This window comes from Phyllostomus discolor, chromosome 6 (genome assembly GCF_004126475.2).
Source record: "Phyllostomus discolor isolate MPI-MPIP mPhyDis1 chromosome 6, mPhyDis1.pri.v3, whole genome shotgun sequence".
NCBI classification, from domain to species: Eukaryota; Metazoa; Chordata; class Mammalia; order Chiroptera; family Phyllostomidae; genus Phyllostomus; species Phyllostomus discolor.
In genome coordinates this window covers 126,243,254-126,263,030 of record NC_040908.2, presented here as the reverse complement: position 1 = coordinate 126,263,030, position 19,777 = coordinate 126,243,254, and the positions used below count along the sequence as shown (strand labels likewise).

The window sequence follows — 19,777 nt, the reverse complement described above, 5'->3', positions numbered from 1 at the left end:
CATATTAGTATCAAAGTAGATCTTTGGTTTTACCTCTTAGTGGGCAAAATCCCCCCCATGGCTCTCCTGTTGTCTCCAGGTAGGGCACATGACAATCAGTACTCACCTTGAGATGGTCAGGCAGCTGGTGAGCAAACCCCAAGTGTTAGTTTTTGCTAGGTTGTGTTGTTTATGATTGCTTCAGTCTGGTATCTGCTATACTCAGTAAGAGTACATTCATGTGCATAAACACAAACATCCAGATTTTTTAGAGTATTTATTACCACAGCATTTTTCAATCGATTTTCCCATAGTTTATTTTTGAATAGGTTTCCAAGAATCGTTGCCTTTCTTTTCTAGTTCAAGAATAGGAAAGGTAAAGGCAAGACTCTTTTGGAAAAAATGTAAAACAATTTCACAGTTGAAAATATATTAACCTAAATGATGGTAGGCAGGGTAGGATCTATCCCTGTTTAAAAGTGTTCACTGTATTTATGATGAATTCTGTTGCTGAAATTTCTTTCATAAAATCATGTTTGACTCTCAGAAAACCTGAGCATGCAGTTGGGGAATTCTTCATCCCTAAAGCTAGAATTTACTGCATTTGATACATTTGGATTGTTAGTTGCTGAGTTAGCCTTCTCCTTTGGTACATTATAATAATTGATGGCTATGATTTTTTAACATTTACTATGAGCCAAACACTCTGTTAAATCATTAAGCTCTAATAATATTAAAACCATACATTTGCATTTAATTTGCAATTCCTGTACTTAAGAAATAAGTACTATATTACCTCATTTGAGCTGTATAATAATAAAAATGTAGGCCAGGTATCCCTATTCTCAGATGAGATATTAGAGTCCCAAGTTAAATAATTAGTTAAAGGACAAATTACTGGCAAATCCAGGATTAAAATACAGAAGTTTTATTTGTTATACATCTTAAGACTCTTTTAGTAGATCTTTTATAAGAAGCATTTTCATAAAAAAATCAAAATATCTTTCTCAGATGCTTTTCTCTAGCTACCAAATTCATTGTCTTCTATAGAAATATCTCTTAGTTCTCCTCACCAAAGTGGTACCTACAAAATAAACTTTATAATTATTTGTGAAATAGTCTTCTCAATGAAATATTTTTTATAGTTTAATGTGAGAAGATTCAACATCTCAAGTCTTCTCATCCAGAAACATCTTTCCATTTATTAAAAATATTTTTTGAAGCTAGTGGGGTATATATAACTGAATTTACTTATTATATCTAAGTTTTTAATTGATTTTTTTAGGTTATCCTGCTTGGTCTACCACATCATCAGCAAATGCTTAACTTTTGCAATTTCCATTTATTTTCACCTGTTATTTCAATTAGCACTTTAAGAGGGCTAAATAACTGTGTAGATAAGAATTTTTTTCTTTGTCATTATTTTTCGGATCAAGTCCAAATTTCTAAGATGGCTTACAAGGCCTTTCATGATCTGGTCTTTGAGTCTTTATTTTCACCCCTATATATTCCTGTTCCACTATTTTCCAGTGCCATATTCCAGCATGTGAACTTCTCTGTTTTCTGATGCCATGCCCTAGTCCCTTGGTAATTTTGTACTCCTATTTTTCCTTTATCATCTCTCCTAACATTCCCACCCTCCACCACATACAATCTAGTTAATTTCTACTGTTTTATGTTTCAACTCAGGTATCTGTCTTGAATGCATACAGTAAAATTAAAATATATATTAAATAAATAGGCTTATGGGAAAAGATTGAGAGGTGTTAATTGGCTGTAAATGTGCAAAAAATAAATTTTAAATGCACTCTAAAGAGGCATTCTTTGAAGTGATGTATATTTAACCTAGTAAATAACAATAAACAGATCTTTTATTTTTTAGAAAGCTGGGAGATTTAGGAGAAAAAATGTAAGCATTTTCCTTAGACCCAAAGACCTAGTTGTTGAGAGAAAAGATAAAAATAGTACTTTTATGTTTCAACCACCCAAAAGAAAACCACAGCATATAAGAAAAAAAGATTCAGAACACCTACAATGAGAATGTCAGAATCCATTATACTCAACATGTAATTGCTTTGATGAATGAACTATATATCTCAAAGAATTTCTTACATTCAGTGGTTTTCTCTTGTTAGGATCCTTTAACAAATTGCATTGTATTTATATGAATTTCCATATTAATCACTTGCATATAGTTTTGTCTTAATACAACTCATGTTGTGATATAAAGGATGAACAAATGAGCACAGGATAATTTTCCACACTTATTAACTCATCACAGGAGTCCACTTCAGTATGATTTTCTGTTTTTGAACAAGGTATAAGCTCATAAAAAGTCACCATCATCATTCACTGGGAATGTCTCCAGTATGAATACTTTTGGGCAGATTAAAATAAACTTCTCAGCTCAAGAACTCTTTGGGATCCTGAAGCAGTTTATGGAACAAAGTACTGGTGCACAGAGAATTAGGATACTTTATTGACCTTTTAATGTTTAGGATAAATGACAGACCTAGGGCTATGGATATCTCTCCAGCCTAGTTCCAAAGAGTACTTTTAAAAAATTTGGATCTTAACGAATACATGTAGATTAACAACACATCCACCTCCCATTGCAGATGATAACCCTTTTCCAATTGTAGTTCCCACTGAGCACCAGGGCAGCCTCGGACATTAATAAGGGTAGAGTAATTGACTGTCACTGTAGTCTTTGCCATTAATTCAGAGGATTTAGTCCTTAGAAATGTCCTCCTATATTCTAGTGAGCTCATGGTTTCTTGTAATCCTCTTATAAGAACTGAAAGTTTGAGTTTTATTAAATATCAACTTCAAATGTATTGCTTGGCTCTCCCAAATATGGACTTCCTAAAAAGATCAGGTAAAGAGGTCCTTTTTATGAACTAGATGATGGTAATGAACATCAGAATGATGACTGACAAACACTTGTATGGTGATATGTTTAACTCCAAAGTCTGTGGCTTTATCTGGAAGCCTGGAACATCTCCCTGAGATTTCTATCCAGTGAGAGATTTCCCTCCAATATTAATTCCATCATTTTCAATGAAAGCATAATCTCTGACAAATAGGGTTTTTTTTTTTTTCCATTTAGCATTTTCATAGGATTCTTTCCAGCATAAATTCATGGATGTTGAATAAGTTCTGCACTGTGACTGAAGATAATACCACATTTACTCTCGTTATAGGACTTCTCTCAAGTATGAAGTTTTTGGTGTTTAATAAGGTTTGAATTCCTGTTGAAGGTTTTTTCACATTTGTTACATTTAAATGGTTTCTCTCCTGTATGAATCATTTGATGTCGAATAAGTGAGGAGCTCCGGCTGAAGGATTTACCACAGTTAACACATTGATAGGCATTATCTCTAGGTTGGAGACTTGGATTTTTATTACTGTTTTCACTCTTACTGAAGGCAGTTCCCCATTTATTTCCTCTGTAGGCTGTTACTTCAAGATGAATTTTTTGATGCTTACTAAGGTTTGTTCGTCGGTTGAAGAATCTCTCACACTTACTGCATTTATAGGGTTTCTCTCCTGTGTGAATGATCTGATGTCGAACAAGGGATGAGCTCCGGCTGAAGGCTTTCCCACACTGAAAACATTCATAGCGATTCATCACGGTATGACTTTCTGGGTGTCGAATATCTGTATTCAGGCTTGAGGCATTCCTATATTCATTATATTCTGAATGTTGCTTACCTACTGAGTCTAAATTAAATTTGAAGTTAGTTTTAAACTTATCGCACTCTGGGGACCCCTTCCTCATAGGAACTTCCTGTTGTGTATCAAAAACTAAGTTAACTGACTTAACATCGAAGCTTTTCTTACTTTCATGACATCCCAAGTCTCCCTCCTCAGTATAAATTGTCTTATGAACAAAAGTTCCTTGTGGTGAATATATGTCCCGGTGTTCGTGTTTCCTATGTAAGCAAACATCCCTTTTCCAGGCATCTAAAGGAGGAAGCCCACTTTGGGTCAGTTTTGCCATTATCATTCTATGGGATGATTCTTCTCCAGAAATTTTCTGCTTTGAAACCGAATCCTGATTTTCTGAAATTGTCTGTCTATCTAAAAAACAAATAAAAATTCCACATATTAGAAGGGAAATTGCTTAATTAAGGAAAGAGAGGCTAAACTATGTAAACTGATACACATATTTTATGGCTCTTAAATACAGAATGAAAATGAGAGATGAGGCTAGAAAAGGAGAATTACAGAACAAATAAATGGGATAAAAACATTAAAAAGAAGGTTTGGAAATCAACAAGGTAAAGAATAGGAGAAAGAGCATTTTATTGAAATGGGATCCAAAAGATAACTAAGGGAGAGGAATTAATTACCTTAGAAAGGAAGAAACTGAGTAATTTGTCTATCAAATTAATAAAGATTTCATGTAAAAAATACCTAGTGTTTACTAGGGTGATAATAATAAAGAGATATATTAGAGAGATAATAATACTCTCACTATTAGTGACAGACTGAATTGGTATAACCTATATGTAGACAATGTAGCAGACTTTAACAGGAAAATTAAGTATATTTATTCCCTTTGTAAAGAAAATATAGAATATATATATAGCATGGAATATTACTTAGCCATAAAAAATAAAATTTTACCATTTGCTACAACATGGGTAAACCTCGAGGGTATTATTCTAAGTGAAGTCAGTCAAAGAAAGACAACTACCATGTGATTTCACTTATATATAAAATCTAACGAACAAAATAAATGAACAAACAAAACAGACTAACAGTCAGAGAAACACTTATGGCTGCTGGTGCCAGAGGGGAGGGAGTTGGGGAGCTGGGTGAAAAAGGTGGAGGGATTAAGAAGTACAACAGGTAGTTACAAAATAGTCACAAGGATATAAAATACAGCTTACGGGATATAGTCAATAATATTGTAATTATGTATGGTATCAGGTAAGCACTAGACTTCTCTGGGTATCACTTCTTAAATATCTAATCAATATGCTGTCTACCTGAAACTAATATAAAATAATATTAAATGTTAACTGTAATTGCAAAAAATTATTAAGTGAATAAAATACATCTTTGGACATCTCCCTAAAATAAATATATATACACATATACATATATATATATATATATATATTTATTTATATGTACATCTATACACAAACACACACCACATACACCTTTTTTGATGCTGAAGTTCCTCTTCTAATAAGGTATCTTAAGGAAGTCATCAGGTATGCCTGAATAATTGGCAATAACCTAAATGTCCAATAGTAGGGGGTTGGGGGAAGGAATAGTTGAATACACTGGTATATGTATGTGATGGAATTTATATGTGAATTAGAAACCAACCTTCCTTCCTTCCTTCCTTCCTTCCTTCCTTCCTCCCTTCCTTTCCTTTCCTTTCCTTCCTTCCTTCCCTTCCTTCCCTTCCCTTCCCTCCCTCCCTCTCCTCCCTCCCTTCTTTCCTTTCTTTTCTCTTTCTTTTTTTTTCTTTTCTTTTCTTTTCTTTTCTCTTTTCCTTTTCTTTCTTTCTCTTTCTTTCTTTCTCTCTCTCTCTCTCTCTCTCTCTCTCTCTCTCTCTCTTTCTTTCTTATTTATTTTTAGAGATGGGAAGGGAGGGAGAAAAAGAGAGAGAGAAACATCAATGTGTGGTTGCCTCTCGAGTGGCCCCCACTGGGGACTTGGCCTGCAACCCAGGCATGTGCCCTGACTGGGATCAAACCTGCAACCCTTTGGTTTGCAGCCCATACTCAACCCACTGAGCTATGCCAGCCAGGGCAGAAACCACATTTTCATAGACTATTCAGTGAAATACTGTAGGCAATTGTGCATGGTATCATATTAGGTGAGAAGAGCAGAATATATGTATATAATGATATATTCCTGATAACTCAAGTTTTAGAAAAAAAGAGATTGTTAAGAGCCACAGAAATACATCATTACAAAGAAAACAGCTTAAGAAAACAAACCAAATATTAATAGTGAGGTAATGGGGTGAGTTATATTACTATTCACAATTTTCTACACTTACTAAAATATATATTAAGCCACAGTAATTTATAATCTCTAACAAACAGAATGTTAATAAGAATAGAGATTTTGATGAGGGCAGGGGTTTAAGGCTTAAGTTAAGGAGTTTTATAGTTAAGAAGAGAAAAAATGGGAGAATGCTAAAGCTGTTTTAGGATAAAGCCGAGTTTTCTGTTTTCTTTAAAAGGAAGAATATAATTTAATGTTCTGTTGGCTAACATTTGTTTCTACAGCACTTACCAGGTATCAGGCACTGCTCTAAGTATGCTATACATATCACATTGAATCCTCACAGTAAAGTGGAGGTAGACACTATTATTCACTCTGTTACAAATTAGGACACTGGCTGATAGGCCACATAGCTTTAAGTTAAATGTCTGTATTTACAACCCATAACACTATCTTTTGTGTGTCTGCAAAAGAAAGAGCCTGTGAATAAAAACCAATGAAGACTTTTTTCCTTCAAAGTTTAGGTGGTTTTGTCATCACCTCCCCAACGATCATCTCAAAGGCTGGCTTGTACATTGTAGTTTAACAAACAGAAGCTGTTCACTAATGCCTCTTACCTGCCTGCTTCTTACCAAAAACCATTGTTCTTGGGATTTCTTGTTCCATCATCCATCTTTTTGTCTTAATCTCCAATTTGGGAACCTCAATTGGTTTGGAAAATTGAAGCTCTGTTCATGGGGCAAATGAAAACAAACATACATGACACTTCAGACATTTTTATAGGGAAAAGAATTCCATCCCAACAGAATCTAAGAGCTGTTGAAAGATAAGGCCAGAATCACCAGAGACCTGTGTACTTCAAACTAGACTGCCAACCAGTTACAGCAAGAAAGTCTGCTATTGTGCCCAAAGGATACTAGGAAACCTGAACCTAGACCCAAATGTCCTTAATCACTTCAGCAGTCCTATATTTTTTAACAGCAGATGAAGAGTTTACTAATGGGCAGATTAGGTAGCCACCTTTCCGCAATGAATTGCAGTTCCTATAGTTTTCCAGCATCACATCCCTGTAGAGGTTCCTTACAGCAAGGTCCAATTGCCCCCATTCTTCAGTGCTGAATTCCACAACAACATCTTTGAGTGTCACTGGTTCCTAAAACATTAAGTTCCTTTTTAATTAAAGGTCACTCTGGAAATATTACTAGACAAGAAATGAATTTGGAAAGAATACAGTAGGTGGCCAGAATATATAAGAGATTGAGAGGAGAATGTTTGAAGTTCTAAGTGATGAAAATCAACTTTTTATGGGTCTACCAACTTGGAACTCTTTTTTGAACTCTTTTTAATCTAATTAATTTTAAATTTTTAATTACATTTGCTGGAGGAGAAAGACAGTTGGAATAACTGTGGAATATGTAATTTATGTTACAGAGTATAAACAACGTACATAAAAGGAGTTTGGAGCAAAAATGGTTTAAGGCCGATCTGAGGGAAATTTAATGAAGATGTAGGTTGTGCTTGCTAGCATAAGAGGTAGGGCATTTTCTCTAATTGAGAAACGCAGCATGCTAACTCAGGTCTCACAGCCCAATGTCACCTTGTTAGACAGGCCTTTCCTGACTACCCAAAGTAGCCATTCTCCTAATCAGTCTCTACTGCATTATATATATTTTCTTTTTAATAATTTTGTCCACAATTATCTTACTTGCTTGTTTGTCTGTCTGCTTCTACTAGAATATAATCTCCACAAAGGCAGGGGTTTTGTTTCATTTACTGTCACATCCCCAGCCCTTAGAAAAAGTGTCTGGCACCTTGGGCACCACATAAACACTTGTTATAAGGGCCTTCGGACCATCAGTTATTACACTCCTCTTCAGTGTTCTCAACTTTGTCATCGTTGGGTTCTTCAATCACACTGAAATAATACAACTCCCTTCCCTTCCCCTACTTCTGGGCCTATATTGTGAATAAGTTGTCTACATTTGTTTTGCCTATTTTTTTCCCCTTCTCTTTTTCCCTCAACCCTCTGCAACCTGGCTTCTCTTCCTATGCATGTTTGTATGTCCATGATGATAAGTGAACAGATATTACTCAGGCTGGATTTTTCTGAACTTTAAAGGCTTTCTCCTTGAAATATTCTCATGCTTTACTTTCTGTGACATTATATTTTCCCGGTTTTCCTCTACCACTTTGGTCTTTTCATTTCAATATCCTTTTATGTTTCTTCTCCTGTTGGTTAAATAATGCTCAGGATTCTGTTCTTGGTTGCCTTCACTTTTAATGCTAAACATTCTCTGGGTAGGCTCTGTTTTCTTTCCCTTTTACCTTAAAAATAATAAAAAAAAAGATTTTATTTATTTATTTTTAGAGAGATGGGAAGGGAGGGAGAAAGAAAGGGAGAGAAACATCAGTCTGCCTCTCACAGGCCCCCAACCAGGTACCTGGCCCACAACCCAGGCATGTCTCCTGACCAAGATTCGAACAGGCGACCCTTTGATTTGCGGACCAACACTCAACCCACTGAGCCACACCAGTGAGGGCTAGGCTCTGCTTTCATAGATTCAATTATTGTTTACAATTTTGAAGAAATAGATGCACAGAGATTATACAAAGATTATATTTTCCAAAAAATGTATCACCAACTAAAATGGTCCAATGGAAGAACAATCTCATATCCTTAGATAGAAATGTCTTTGTCAAAAGCTCAAAGGCCGAAAAAAGAAAAAGCAGCTCATTTCAGTAAGGAGTGGAATCCAAATTCACCTGGGATTTGACTGTTAGTGAGTCAGCTTCCATTTTCTCCTTCTTCATGCTCCCCTTCTGGAGAAGGATAGAATCTTCACACGGTATATCTGAAGAAGATGAAGGAAAACATTAGGGAGACAGGCTTTGCCCTGGAGAAACACTTAATGGTTATAGCAGTGATTTTACCATGCTATTCATAGGAATCAGCTTTAAAGAACTTTGAAAAAATAATAATGCCAGGTTGTACCAACTACTGGAATCTCCAAGGGTGGGGCCCAGATCTTATATTTTTAAAAAGTTCTAAAAGTAATTCTGATATTCTACCAAGGAATGAGAGCTACTGGATCAGAGTCAAGAGGGCCAAAATAATATTTTGAGGTCTCATCTGTGGTTCTAAAAATAACTTTAATCCTATCAAAGCTAAAGCCTACCTAAGGCTTAGCCACCACAGGCTGTAATGTAATTCTACCAGGAGCTAAGAATACAGGGTGGGACTAAAATAGGATTACAGTTCTGAGAAGACCAAACAGACTTTATTCTTGTATTTTTATTAATTAATGCCTTATTTTCCATATGAAAAACTATCAGCCTGCTTTTGTCCAACCCTGTATTTTATCCAACCAATCTTTTCCTCAAACACATTGGGGAGAATTCTACTCAGGGATTCTTTCCCTCTAGGTTAATCTATGTATACTAATCACAGACTTAGGTGGTCTGGTCACTGTGAACTACTGACTCTTTCATGTATATAAAAATCTCTGTGGCTACCAATTCCGTTTTCCAGCCTGTTGGTGAGAAGTATGCCCAAAGGCCACTGTACTCAAGTTTTTCCATGATTCATTAGTTACACCAATGATCCTCAAATGCCAGACTATAAGCCAATACTGGTCTGTGAAGTTGTTTTCATTGATTCAGGGTGAAATAAGAAAAGAAACAATGCACAACATATTTTGGGACCCTTTTGTAAGTAAAGGCAGAATCTGGGGCAAAAAAAACCCAAATGTCTCAGCAACATACTATTTGAATGCTGCCCAAAGATTATTCTGTTAACTCTACTCAGGCCTACAATGCCTTGTGATACTTCAGTCAGCTCAGTCTCTAGGACACAGGTGGCAAACACAAGGTCCAAGGGCTGAATCTAGCCCTCTACCTTGTTTTATCCAGCCTGGCACCTTGTTTCTACCCAGTGGCAGCGCCAAGCTCCTTGACCCTAGTTAAGGGGTAGTTACATTTATACAGTCCTAAAATTACATTTGGCCTTTCAAAAGCAACTGTGAGGCTGATGTAGCCCCTGGTGAAAATGAGTTTGACACCCTTGCCCCAGGACAGTCAACACAACACTGTTTACTTCTGTCTTTCTTAGTAATGCACAAGATACCTTGAAGAGGTACAAAAACCTCCAATCAGCTACTCCCTTATTGCTCTCAATTATTGTTTCCTTCCTTTAATTCTCCTTCCCTGCTGACCTCCTTCTTGAACTTTTACAAGTGTATTCACAGAAACTCTCATTCTATTCAAAGAAAAATTCATATGCATTCTCAAGCTCTTTATAGAATTTTTTTCCCCCGTCTAATGTAAAGCAGATCTTGGCTATCAACACCTCTTTTCATCTTCCAGTATTATGGTCTTAGAAGTTTTAATATACTCATACCTCCATATTCCCACTTCCTCATAAAGATTTTTCTACTCTTATACAAAATTTTTTGTTAACAGCAATTCATGAACTTACTGTTTTATTGATGTAATATACCAAGAATTGCTCACTCATTCATTCAACATTTACTTGCTGAGTTCTATGTGTGAAGCACACAAATGCCTGGCCTCAGAGAGCCTACAGTCTATTGTGAATGAAAGACATTAAGTAATTGTGCTAGGTCAATAAAAACTGATTATTTAGCTCACTGTTGCTTTCCACCCTGAACCCTGCCAATATTATGATGTTACTTCAACAGTGGCATAGACAACCCAACCTGAAGACCCTTGACACCTTTGTTTCTCATAACCATCAGCAAGCAAGCTATTTCTTTTTTTTTATACTTGGGTCCTTATTACTTAGAATTGTTCTACCATGAGAACAAATTTGAATCCATCAATCCCTAACTATATTTTCCTATCCTTTTGACTTGCATGTTCTTGCTCTTAGTATATTCTCTAACTTTTATCAAGGTCCCACCACAGTACATTGATTCTTTAATTTTCTCCAAGTCTACTACCTCTTTGGAAGTTATTTTCTTTCCCATGCTTTCATTCCATGGTAAATCACTTTCAGCACCCTGTCAGAGTTTTCAAATTCCTTGTATGCTTGTCCTTTACAACACCTGATCTTAATTTGATCCAATAATCTCTTCTATCTACCCTTTTTAAAAATTGAGGTAAACTGACAAATGAAATTCACCATATTAAGCATTTTTAAAATATACAATTGACTTTTAGTATGATCACAGTGTTATGCAACCATCACCGCATCTAAATTCAGAATTTTCATTTCTCCCCGAATTCCATACTCATTAAGGAATCACTCCCATTCCCCCTCCCTCCCATACTGTTTCTATGGAGTTGCCTATTCTAGGCATTCCATATAAATTCAGTCATATGGTATGTGACCTTCTGTGTCTGACTTCTTTAAATTAGCATGTTTTGGAGGCTCATCCATGTTGGACCATGTATCAATTCTTCATTCCTTTTAATGGCTGAATAGTATTCCATTGTATGGATATAGTATAATTTCCTTACCCATTCATCATTTGATAGACATTGGACTTGCTTCCACTTTCTGGCTATTTTGAATACTGCTGCTTGAATATTCATGTACAAATTTTTGTGTAAACATGTTTTCTATTCTCATGAGTATACAGTAATTCTATGGGAAACTTTTTGAGGAACTACCAAACTATTTTTCACAGTGGCTGTACCATTTTATATTCCCAAAAGCAATGTATGAGGGTTCAAATTGCTCCATATTTTTACCAACACATTGTTGTAATCTTTTCCTTTTATTAGTATAACCATCCTAGTGGATGTCATGCAGTATCTCACTGCAGGTTTGATATTCAATTCCCTAATGGCACTGAAAAATTACTCCTATGCTTGTTGGCCATTTGTATATCTTCTTCAGAGGAACATCTATTTGAGTCCTCTGCTCGTTTAAAAACTTGTGTTTATCTTTCTGTTGTTGAGTTGTAAGAGTTCTTTTTCCAACATTTTCCCAGTACTGGGCCTTATCAGATATAGGTTTCAAATATTTTCTCTCATTCTGTAGGTTTCCTTTTCACTTTCTTGATTGTTTCCTTTGATGCACAAAAGTTTTTAATTTTGATGAAGTCTAATTTTTATTTTGTTGTATTTTTGGTGTCATATCTAAATATCAATTACTAAAGTCAAAGTGATGAAGAGTTACTATGTTTCCTTCTAAGAATTTTATAGCTTTAGCTCTTATATTTGGGTTTGTTGATCCATTTTGAGTTGATTTTTGCATAAGGTATGAAGTCCTACTTCAATCTTTTGCCTGTGGATATCAAGTTGTCCCAGTACAATTTGTTAAAAACTTTTCTCAGTTGATAGTCTTAGTATCCTTGTTGAAAATCAACAGAACCAAGAAGTATGAGTTTATTTCTGAACTTTCAGTTCTATTCCACTGATCTATGTCTATCCAATTCCAATACCATGTGGCTTTGATTATTTTAGTTTTATAGTAAGTTTTGATATTAGGAAGTATGCATCCTCAAAGTCTGTTTTTCATCAAGTTTGTTTTGGCTATTTGGGTTTTATTTTGTTTTGTTTTTGTAATTCCATATAAATGTTAGGATCAGCTTGTCCATTCCTGTAAAAAGGTGGCTGGAATTTTGATATAAATTGCACCTGAATCTCTAGATTGATTTGGCAGGCATTATCATTGTGACAATACTAATCCATTAACACTGGATGTCTTTTCATGTATTTAGGTCTTTTAAAATTCTGTCAACAATGTTTTGTAGTTTTCAGTGGACAAAGCTTACACTTCATTATTTAAATTTGTAGTTAAATATTTCATTTTTATGCTATTATAAATTAAATTGATTTCTCAATTTCATTTTAGTATTCATCATTGCTAGCATATAAAATGTAAGTGGCTTTTGTATGTTAGTCTTGTATCTTGAAACTTTGCTCAGGTAAACAATAAACCCTTCAGGTTCAAATTTTTCTGTGTTTCCAATGCTCCCTTCATTCTGTAATTAACACCCAATCTAGTCTTTTAATTGCTTTTCCTATTTTCAGAGCTCTCAGGTCTATCCTTTACACAAGAAGTTAGTACACTTTTTCTCTAAAGATCCAGATAGTAATATTTTAGGTTTGCTGGCAACACAGTCTCTGCTATAACTAACATCTGGCCATGGCATGAAAGCAAATGCAGATAAAATATAAATGAATAGGTGTGGCTGTGTTCCAATAATACTTTATTTCCAAATATATTTTGCCTGTGGGACACAGTTTGTCAACTTCCATTCTACACTGATATCAACATATTTTTCAAACGCACATCAAATTGTCGTATTCTTCCACCCATCCTGTGAGATCTCATTCTATATCTATCGCCTACAGAATAAAATCCATGTTTGGTGATATAGTAAAGTCCTTCATGATCTGGCCCTTGACACCCCCTAACTTCAAAAGAGATAATTTCTCTTCATATGGGAAGGGTAAACTATTTTTAAAGGTTTTTCTTTATTTTTCATTGAGGCACAATTGACATATAACATTATATTAGTTGCAGGTATACAACATAATGGTTCAATATTTGTATCATTGTGAAATGATCACCATAGTAAGTTACCATCTGTCACTATACAAGTTACAAAGTTTTTATCTTGTGATGAGAACTTTTAAGATCTATTTTAACAACTTTCAAATATGCAATATAGTATTGTTAACTATGTCACCATGCTGTACATTACATCCTCATGACTTATTTTATAACCAGAAGTTTGTACCCTTTGACCCCCTTCACCCATTTTGCCTACTCCTTACTCCCCACTGTTGGGAACCACCAATCTATTCTCTGAATCTGAGCTCAGTATTTTTGTTTTTGTTTTTAGATTCCACATAATGGTCAACTATTCTACAACCAGCTTTCTATATTCTCACCTTTATCTTTAAGCATTTCAATCACATCTTCTATGAGAGTCACCACTTCTTTGCTGTTCTTTGGATGTTGTAAATTCACCCAAGTCCTGACCTCTTCAGGGAGAATTATCAGGAATTGTTCTAGCACCAACAGTTCTAGGATCTGCTTCTTTGTATGAACCTCTGGTCTGAGCCACTGAAGACAGAGCTCCCAGAGCTGCCTCAGGGCTTCATGAGGCCCAGACACTTCCACATACTGGAAATGTCTGAACTTTTGACGAGAGGCCTCAGAGTCACAGGTCTCCCTGACTGGGATGGTTTCCTGCAGCCAAGACACATCTGCTCTCAGAACTTCACTCTGTTCTTGTAGAGTCAGGTTTTGAGGTTTTAAGACATCCATCAACTTATTCAGGGTCTGCATCTTCCTAGATACAACTCTCACTGTTTGATTTTCTTATCTGATGAATCCAGTAATTTTTAGGCTTGTGCTAAGCATCTGTATACTATATATAAGGCGGTGTGATTTGAGACAACTTATATATCAAAATAAAATTTCCGGAAGTTCCAGGAGTTTCAAATACAAAGAAGACATTCAGGTACCTAAGAAACTGAAAAAAGACACAAATATGACTTATAGATAATGAACATGTAATAACATAGTGTTAAAAAATAAAAGAGTAGAAATACTATTTTTAAAATTACTTAATAATCCATATAATGGATTCTCCTTTTAATTCTTGTCTTCCATCTTTGGAACAGGAAAATATGCTGTCCCTTCCCCCTAACCACCCCCAACATACAGAGAAAGAAACACAGATAGACATCACACAAAAAAGTGATTAGACATCTCACAAAAAAGTGATAAATTAAATATTCCTTTGGTTAAAACAAACTTCATAATTTAACTGAAATTAGATTTCTCCTGTACCAGGTAACAATTCATTTTTGCTTTACAACTAAGTAAAACAAATTTTCAGGCAGGATAGTCAGGCTATTAAGGTTTCCTATTAGAGATGCCTAAAAAAACCTCTTCTTAAGTTCCCAATAATATACCAATAAAGTTATACAAAATGAGAAAAATTGGCATAGCCCTAGAATTTAAGGTAAGAAACTATCATTTAAAAAACACATGAATAAACACAGGAATAATACAAGACTAAATAAGAATGAAATGAGTGATTTCATTGTTAGGGATTAAATCAAAAAGTATATTCCCAAATTACAATAATTAAAAATTTTCATTTGTTAGGACTCACAAGGGGCCAGTCTACAATGTCCACAAGGGAAGTCTTAGGCCCAACTAAACAGATTCACAGGACTACCATGGGTCACATTTGGTCCATGTTTATTCATAAGGCTATCGGGCAAACAGCTTGTTGGCAGAGTGAGTAACTGGCATTTTTCTTCAGTGGGAGTCCTCACAGAGTATAGCTCAAGTCAAGAGACCCGCATAGGTTGTGTGAAAGCATCTTGATTGAAAAGCCTTCCCCCAGGAGCCAGTATCTCTTCTAACAACTCTGAGCACAGCACTCAGGGTTCCCTAAAGAGCTTTTCTAACTTTAACAGTTATTATGTTCAGGGAACCAATTTCCAACACTCCCAGTCTGTGTATAATTTACCATTCAAAGGTCTTTTTTATTGTATGCCTCAAGGCCAGTGGTTTTCAGGGGTGATTTTGCTACCAGGGCAATGTCTGGAGACATTTTGGTTGTCACAACGGGGAGTTATTACTGGCACCTAGTGGGAGGGGACCAGGAATGCTGCTAACCCCCTATAATATACAGCACTCTATAACAAAAAACTATCTAACCCAAAATATCAATAATTACAAGATTAAGAAACCCTGATATAGGCAATATATAGTGCCTAAGAGCACATACTTTGGATTCATCCTGACGTGGAGTTAAATCTCAGCTGAAGTTAGAGTATATATGAAATCGAACAAGTTATTTAACCAAAGCTTGAGTTTTCTCAACTATAACATGGATATAACAATACTTATCTAATTAAATTATAAGGATTAAAAGAACACTCATCTCACTCCTTGGCAGACAGTAAGCATTCAATACATGCTTTGTTGTGAGTTTTTACCATAAGAGGATGTTGAATTTTGTCAAATTCTTTTTCTGCATATATTGAGATCATCATATGATTTTTATCTTTCATTTAATTAATGTGATGTATCTCAGTGACTGATCTGTGAATATATTTGCAAATCATATATCTGATAATGGGTTAATATCCAAAATACACAGAAAACTCATACAACTCAATAACAAAACAAACAAATGAATAATCCAATTTAAAAAATGGACAGAAGAGCCGTTTTTCCAAAGAAGACATACAGATGGACAAGAGGTAAATGAAATGATACTCAACATTATTAATCATCAGGGAAATGCAAATCTAAACCACAATGAAATATCATCCCACACCTGTGAAAATGGTTATTACCAAAAAGACAAGAGATAACAAGTGTTGGTGAAGAAATGAGACCCTGGGGTCTAAACTGATGCAGCCATATGAAAAAGAGTATGGAGTTTCCTCAAAAAATTAAAAACAGAGCTACCATATGATTTAGCAATTCCACTTCTGGATATTTATCTAAGAACCAGAAAACACTAACTGAGAAAGATATATACATCCCTATGTTCACTGCAGCACTATTTATAAGAGCCAAGATATGAATACGACCTAAGTGTCCATCAATAAGTGAACAGATAAAGAAACTGTAGTATATGCAAAATGGAATATTATTCAGCCATAAAAAAGAATGAAATCTTTCCGCTTGCAACAACATGGATAAACCTTGAGGGCATTATGCTAAGTGAGGTCAGGCAGAGAAAGATAAATACTGTATGATCTCTCTTATATTTGGAATCTAAAAACAAAAACCAAACCAATACAAAAGCCAGTAAAACCAAGCTCATAGATTCAGAGCACAGAGTGGTGTTTACTAGAGAGAGTAGGTTGGGAATAGGGGAAATGAGGTTTATTTATTTATTTTTTTAAAGAGCTAGAAGCAAATGAGCAGAATATAATTTCTCAAGGTTTTCCGCTGTGTCTTGTTGTAATCATACATCCATTCTAAAAAGCACTCAACAGATGATCATATAATATATACAATATTTATGTTTGCCTATTAATAGATCTTAAGGATTGGTGAAAACCTTTATGCACAAAAGTTATTTCCTGACTCCTGACATCCAACACAAACCTCCAAAGCTTAAGAAAAGTCCAGGTTCATTAAAAAAAATAAAGCTTCAAGTAGCCCACCTTTGTTTATAGTATAAAAAATTAAAAATAAATAAAATTTCAAAGTGACAAAGAGGTATCACTGAGTCCCAATGAAACAATGAACTGTTGGCCCAGATACTTTAAAAATTAACACAAAGAGAGAAAAGGGGGAAAAGCTCACAGGCAATATGTTGAAAACAAGACAAAAAAACAAGGAAGCACGAAAATTAAAAAATTAAAAACAGAAATAATAAAAACATTTATTGTAACAATAAATGTACTGGGTAAAAGTTTAAACTCAACCAGATAAACACTCAAGAGACATCCAAAACAAAAGAACTCCAAAGTTGAAAATAAAAGGATGCTTAAAAATATAACAAGCAAATGTAAGCAATAAAATATATGCATGAATATATTGAATTAAATATATATTAAAAGCACAAATGCGTTAAAATAGACAAAGAGGAAACTTTAAATGATTGAAGGTACAACTGATAATGAAGTATAACTATTATTAAATGTACCAAAAAAATGTAATTGAAATATATTTATACCAAAACCCTCTGAAAAGATGAAATTAACAATGACAATAGAAATTGGACAAGACTACAACAACTTTCTCAGTCCTTAAAGAAAAAAAACTAAAATTACTTACTAAGATAGTGCATGTAAGTAATACTTAGTCTGATATGTAAACCAAATAGAATGTAGTTTATATTCAGGCACTGATGAGAATGCTTACAAAAAAGCTACTTATTAGGCTACAAAAGAAAAATACCCTCCTCAATAAATAAAAATAATATAAAGTGATACAGATCACATATTCTACCAAAATGAAAAACAAAATTTATCCAGAGAAATTACTTTCAATTACTTTGAAATTTAAATGTTTCTTCTAAAAAACAAATCAAATTAAAAACATTGCTCATCATAATCTATAGACAAGCTCAATCTCTACTGTGAAGCAATGTCAAAGCCTTACATATATAATTAAACAAAAATATATACAAACATAATTAAACAAGAATGAGATGAATTAAACATACAATTCTGTGGGGAAAAACAAAATATACTAGAGACTGATAGGTTACAAATATGTTAATAATTTACTCAGTATATATAATTATAGAGCTCGGAGGACAAGTAAGGATGATATACTTGCACTCAAGATACAGGACAGGTAAAAGTCAGGAATTTTCAATCTTTTTATTTCATGGCACACATCAACTATTAAAATTCTGTGGCACACTAAAGATATATTTTTTGCCAATCTGACAAAAAAATAGGTATAATTTTGATTCATTCACATCAGATGGCTATTGTATTGGTTGTTGTCATTTTCAATTTGACAATCTAAGGCAAATGAGGTCAGTGTCCCAGACTAAAGAGTCAAATATTGCATGTTTTAATCATTCTTGTGACACACCGGTTGAAAATTGCTGGTTTAGGTGATGGAAGGGCCAAGGTTTGACTATGACAGCCAGGAGCTTAAATGGTCTATACTCAGTGAATACCGAAATAAACAAAGTCAAGAATTGTTTAAATTTAAATTGAATAGCCGCCTTTGAGGAGGACGGTGGGACTCCGCCTGAAGAGTTAAGACGGTGAGCCAAACGCCCTGGGGAAGGGTAGAGTAAAGCGCAGGTGACAGGGATCTGGAGAGTTGCATTAAATAACCAGGCGACACAAATTCAAATAATTTTACAGTTTCAAGGAATTTGAACAGGCGTTTAGTATGCAGATAATGTTGTTTTTAATCCAATGGATTTTAGGCAGGCAGTAGCCTGAGGTAAGGAGAGCCTTTCAGACTAGCTCAAAAAAGAGAAGTAGAAAACAGTTTGGAAATGAATGTCAAATAAGAAAGTTGCCTGGAGGCTTTAATGTTTGGGGGGTTGTGGTTAGGAATAATTGGGAAAGCAAGGCAAGCTGGAATGAACTTTTCTCCATTTTCTTTCCCAGTTGGCTGATCCAGTCACACTTGGTATTTCCGCGAGGAGTCAATACCAGCCATTCTAAAACCAGCTAAGATATATTCCCCAGGTTGAGCCCCCGGAGTCTGCCCCATCACGGAATGGAAGAGACAGCAGTGAGATGAAATTCCTGGTTTAGAAGAACCAGATCTAGAGCCCAGCTGTCCTGCTCCACTCCTTAAACCCTCTCAGCGCTGCTCTCTCACACACTAACTTCCCCGCACAGCCCTCGCCTCCATCCCAGTCAGCTCGCGCCCCGCCCACCCAGCTTCTCCCGCAGACACCGCGGAGCAGAGCGTAGTATTGGAATCCCGGTCACTGCGAACTAGCCGAGGAGACGCGTGCGTTCCGCGTAGACGCCCCCTAGTGGCACTCCCAATTCCATACAGCCGCGTCCGGCAGATACCTGCGAGCATGCCTTCCAGGCCTGGCTCTGCTCAGGCACTCCCGAGCCTCAGTTCCGAGAAAAGCCAAGGAAGTCACCGTCTTGGCTGCCGAGGGAGCTGGAGTTGTCAATTACACCACAAACAGGAAACCCTGGCCCTTAAACGCCAACGCAACGCGCACCAGCGTGGAAGGAGCACCCAGACGGCCCAGCACGTCTATAAAGTAGGCCGTGGTGGGCGGTTCCTAGTCTCGTCCAATTCCGTAGGCCACGCCTGCTTCGTAGTTTACTTCCTGCCATCCGGCCTAGAACAGAGGGATGGAATCCAGGTTTCTGAAGAGGGGTGTCTGAAATTTATATTGCTAGCCCAATCCTGGCCAGGAAA

At 35.6% G+C, this 19,777-nt stretch overlaps 1 protein-coding gene across 5 annotated transcripts; it reads right to left on the bottom strand.

The window, feature by feature from the left end:
* Nucleotides 1-241: 241 nt before the first annotated feature.
* ZNF215 (zinc finger protein 215) lies at nt 242-19,569 on the bottom strand. Of its 5 annotated transcripts, none has more exons than XM_036028942.1 (6): nt 19,414-19,569; nt 13,822-14,408; nt 8,719-8,807; nt 6,976-7,108; nt 6,573-6,683; nt 242-4,062 (listed from the first exon to the last, which is right to left on the bottom strand). In XM_036028942.1, the coding sequence occupies exons 2-6, from the start codon at nt 14,219-14,221 to the stop codon at nt 3,191-3,193; spliced, it is 1,605 nt and encodes a 534-aa protein (XP_035884835.1). In that variant the 5' UTR covers nt 14,222-14,408; nt 19,414-19,569; the 3' UTR covers nt 242-3,190. The 5 variants fall into 5 exon arrangements, with proteins under 5 accessions (XP_035884835.1, XP_028371725.1, XP_035884836.1 ...); XM_028515924.2 differs by having other exon boundaries at nt 6,588-6,683; XM_036028943.1 differs by lacking the exons at nt 6,976-7,108; nt 13,822-14,408; nt 19,414-19,569 and having other exon boundaries at nt 8,719-9,819.
* Nucleotides 19,570-19,777: the final 208 nt, after the last annotated feature.

Bases quoted from the DNA above. Each gene is read 5' to 3' on its own strand.
- ZNF215 (XM_036028942.1), bottom strand. From the start codon at position 14,221: ATGCAGACCCTGAATAAGTTGATGGATGTCTTAAAACCTCAAAACCTG. The intron at 8,808-13,821 runs GTGAGAATATAG...CATCTTCTTCAG, and splicing joins TGAAATGCTTAAAGATAAAG to ATATACCGTGTGAAGATTCT. The intron at 6,684-6,975 runs GTGGCTACCTAA...CCCCATGAACAG, and splicing joins CTGCAATTCATTGCGGAAAG to AGCTTCAATTTTCCAAACCA.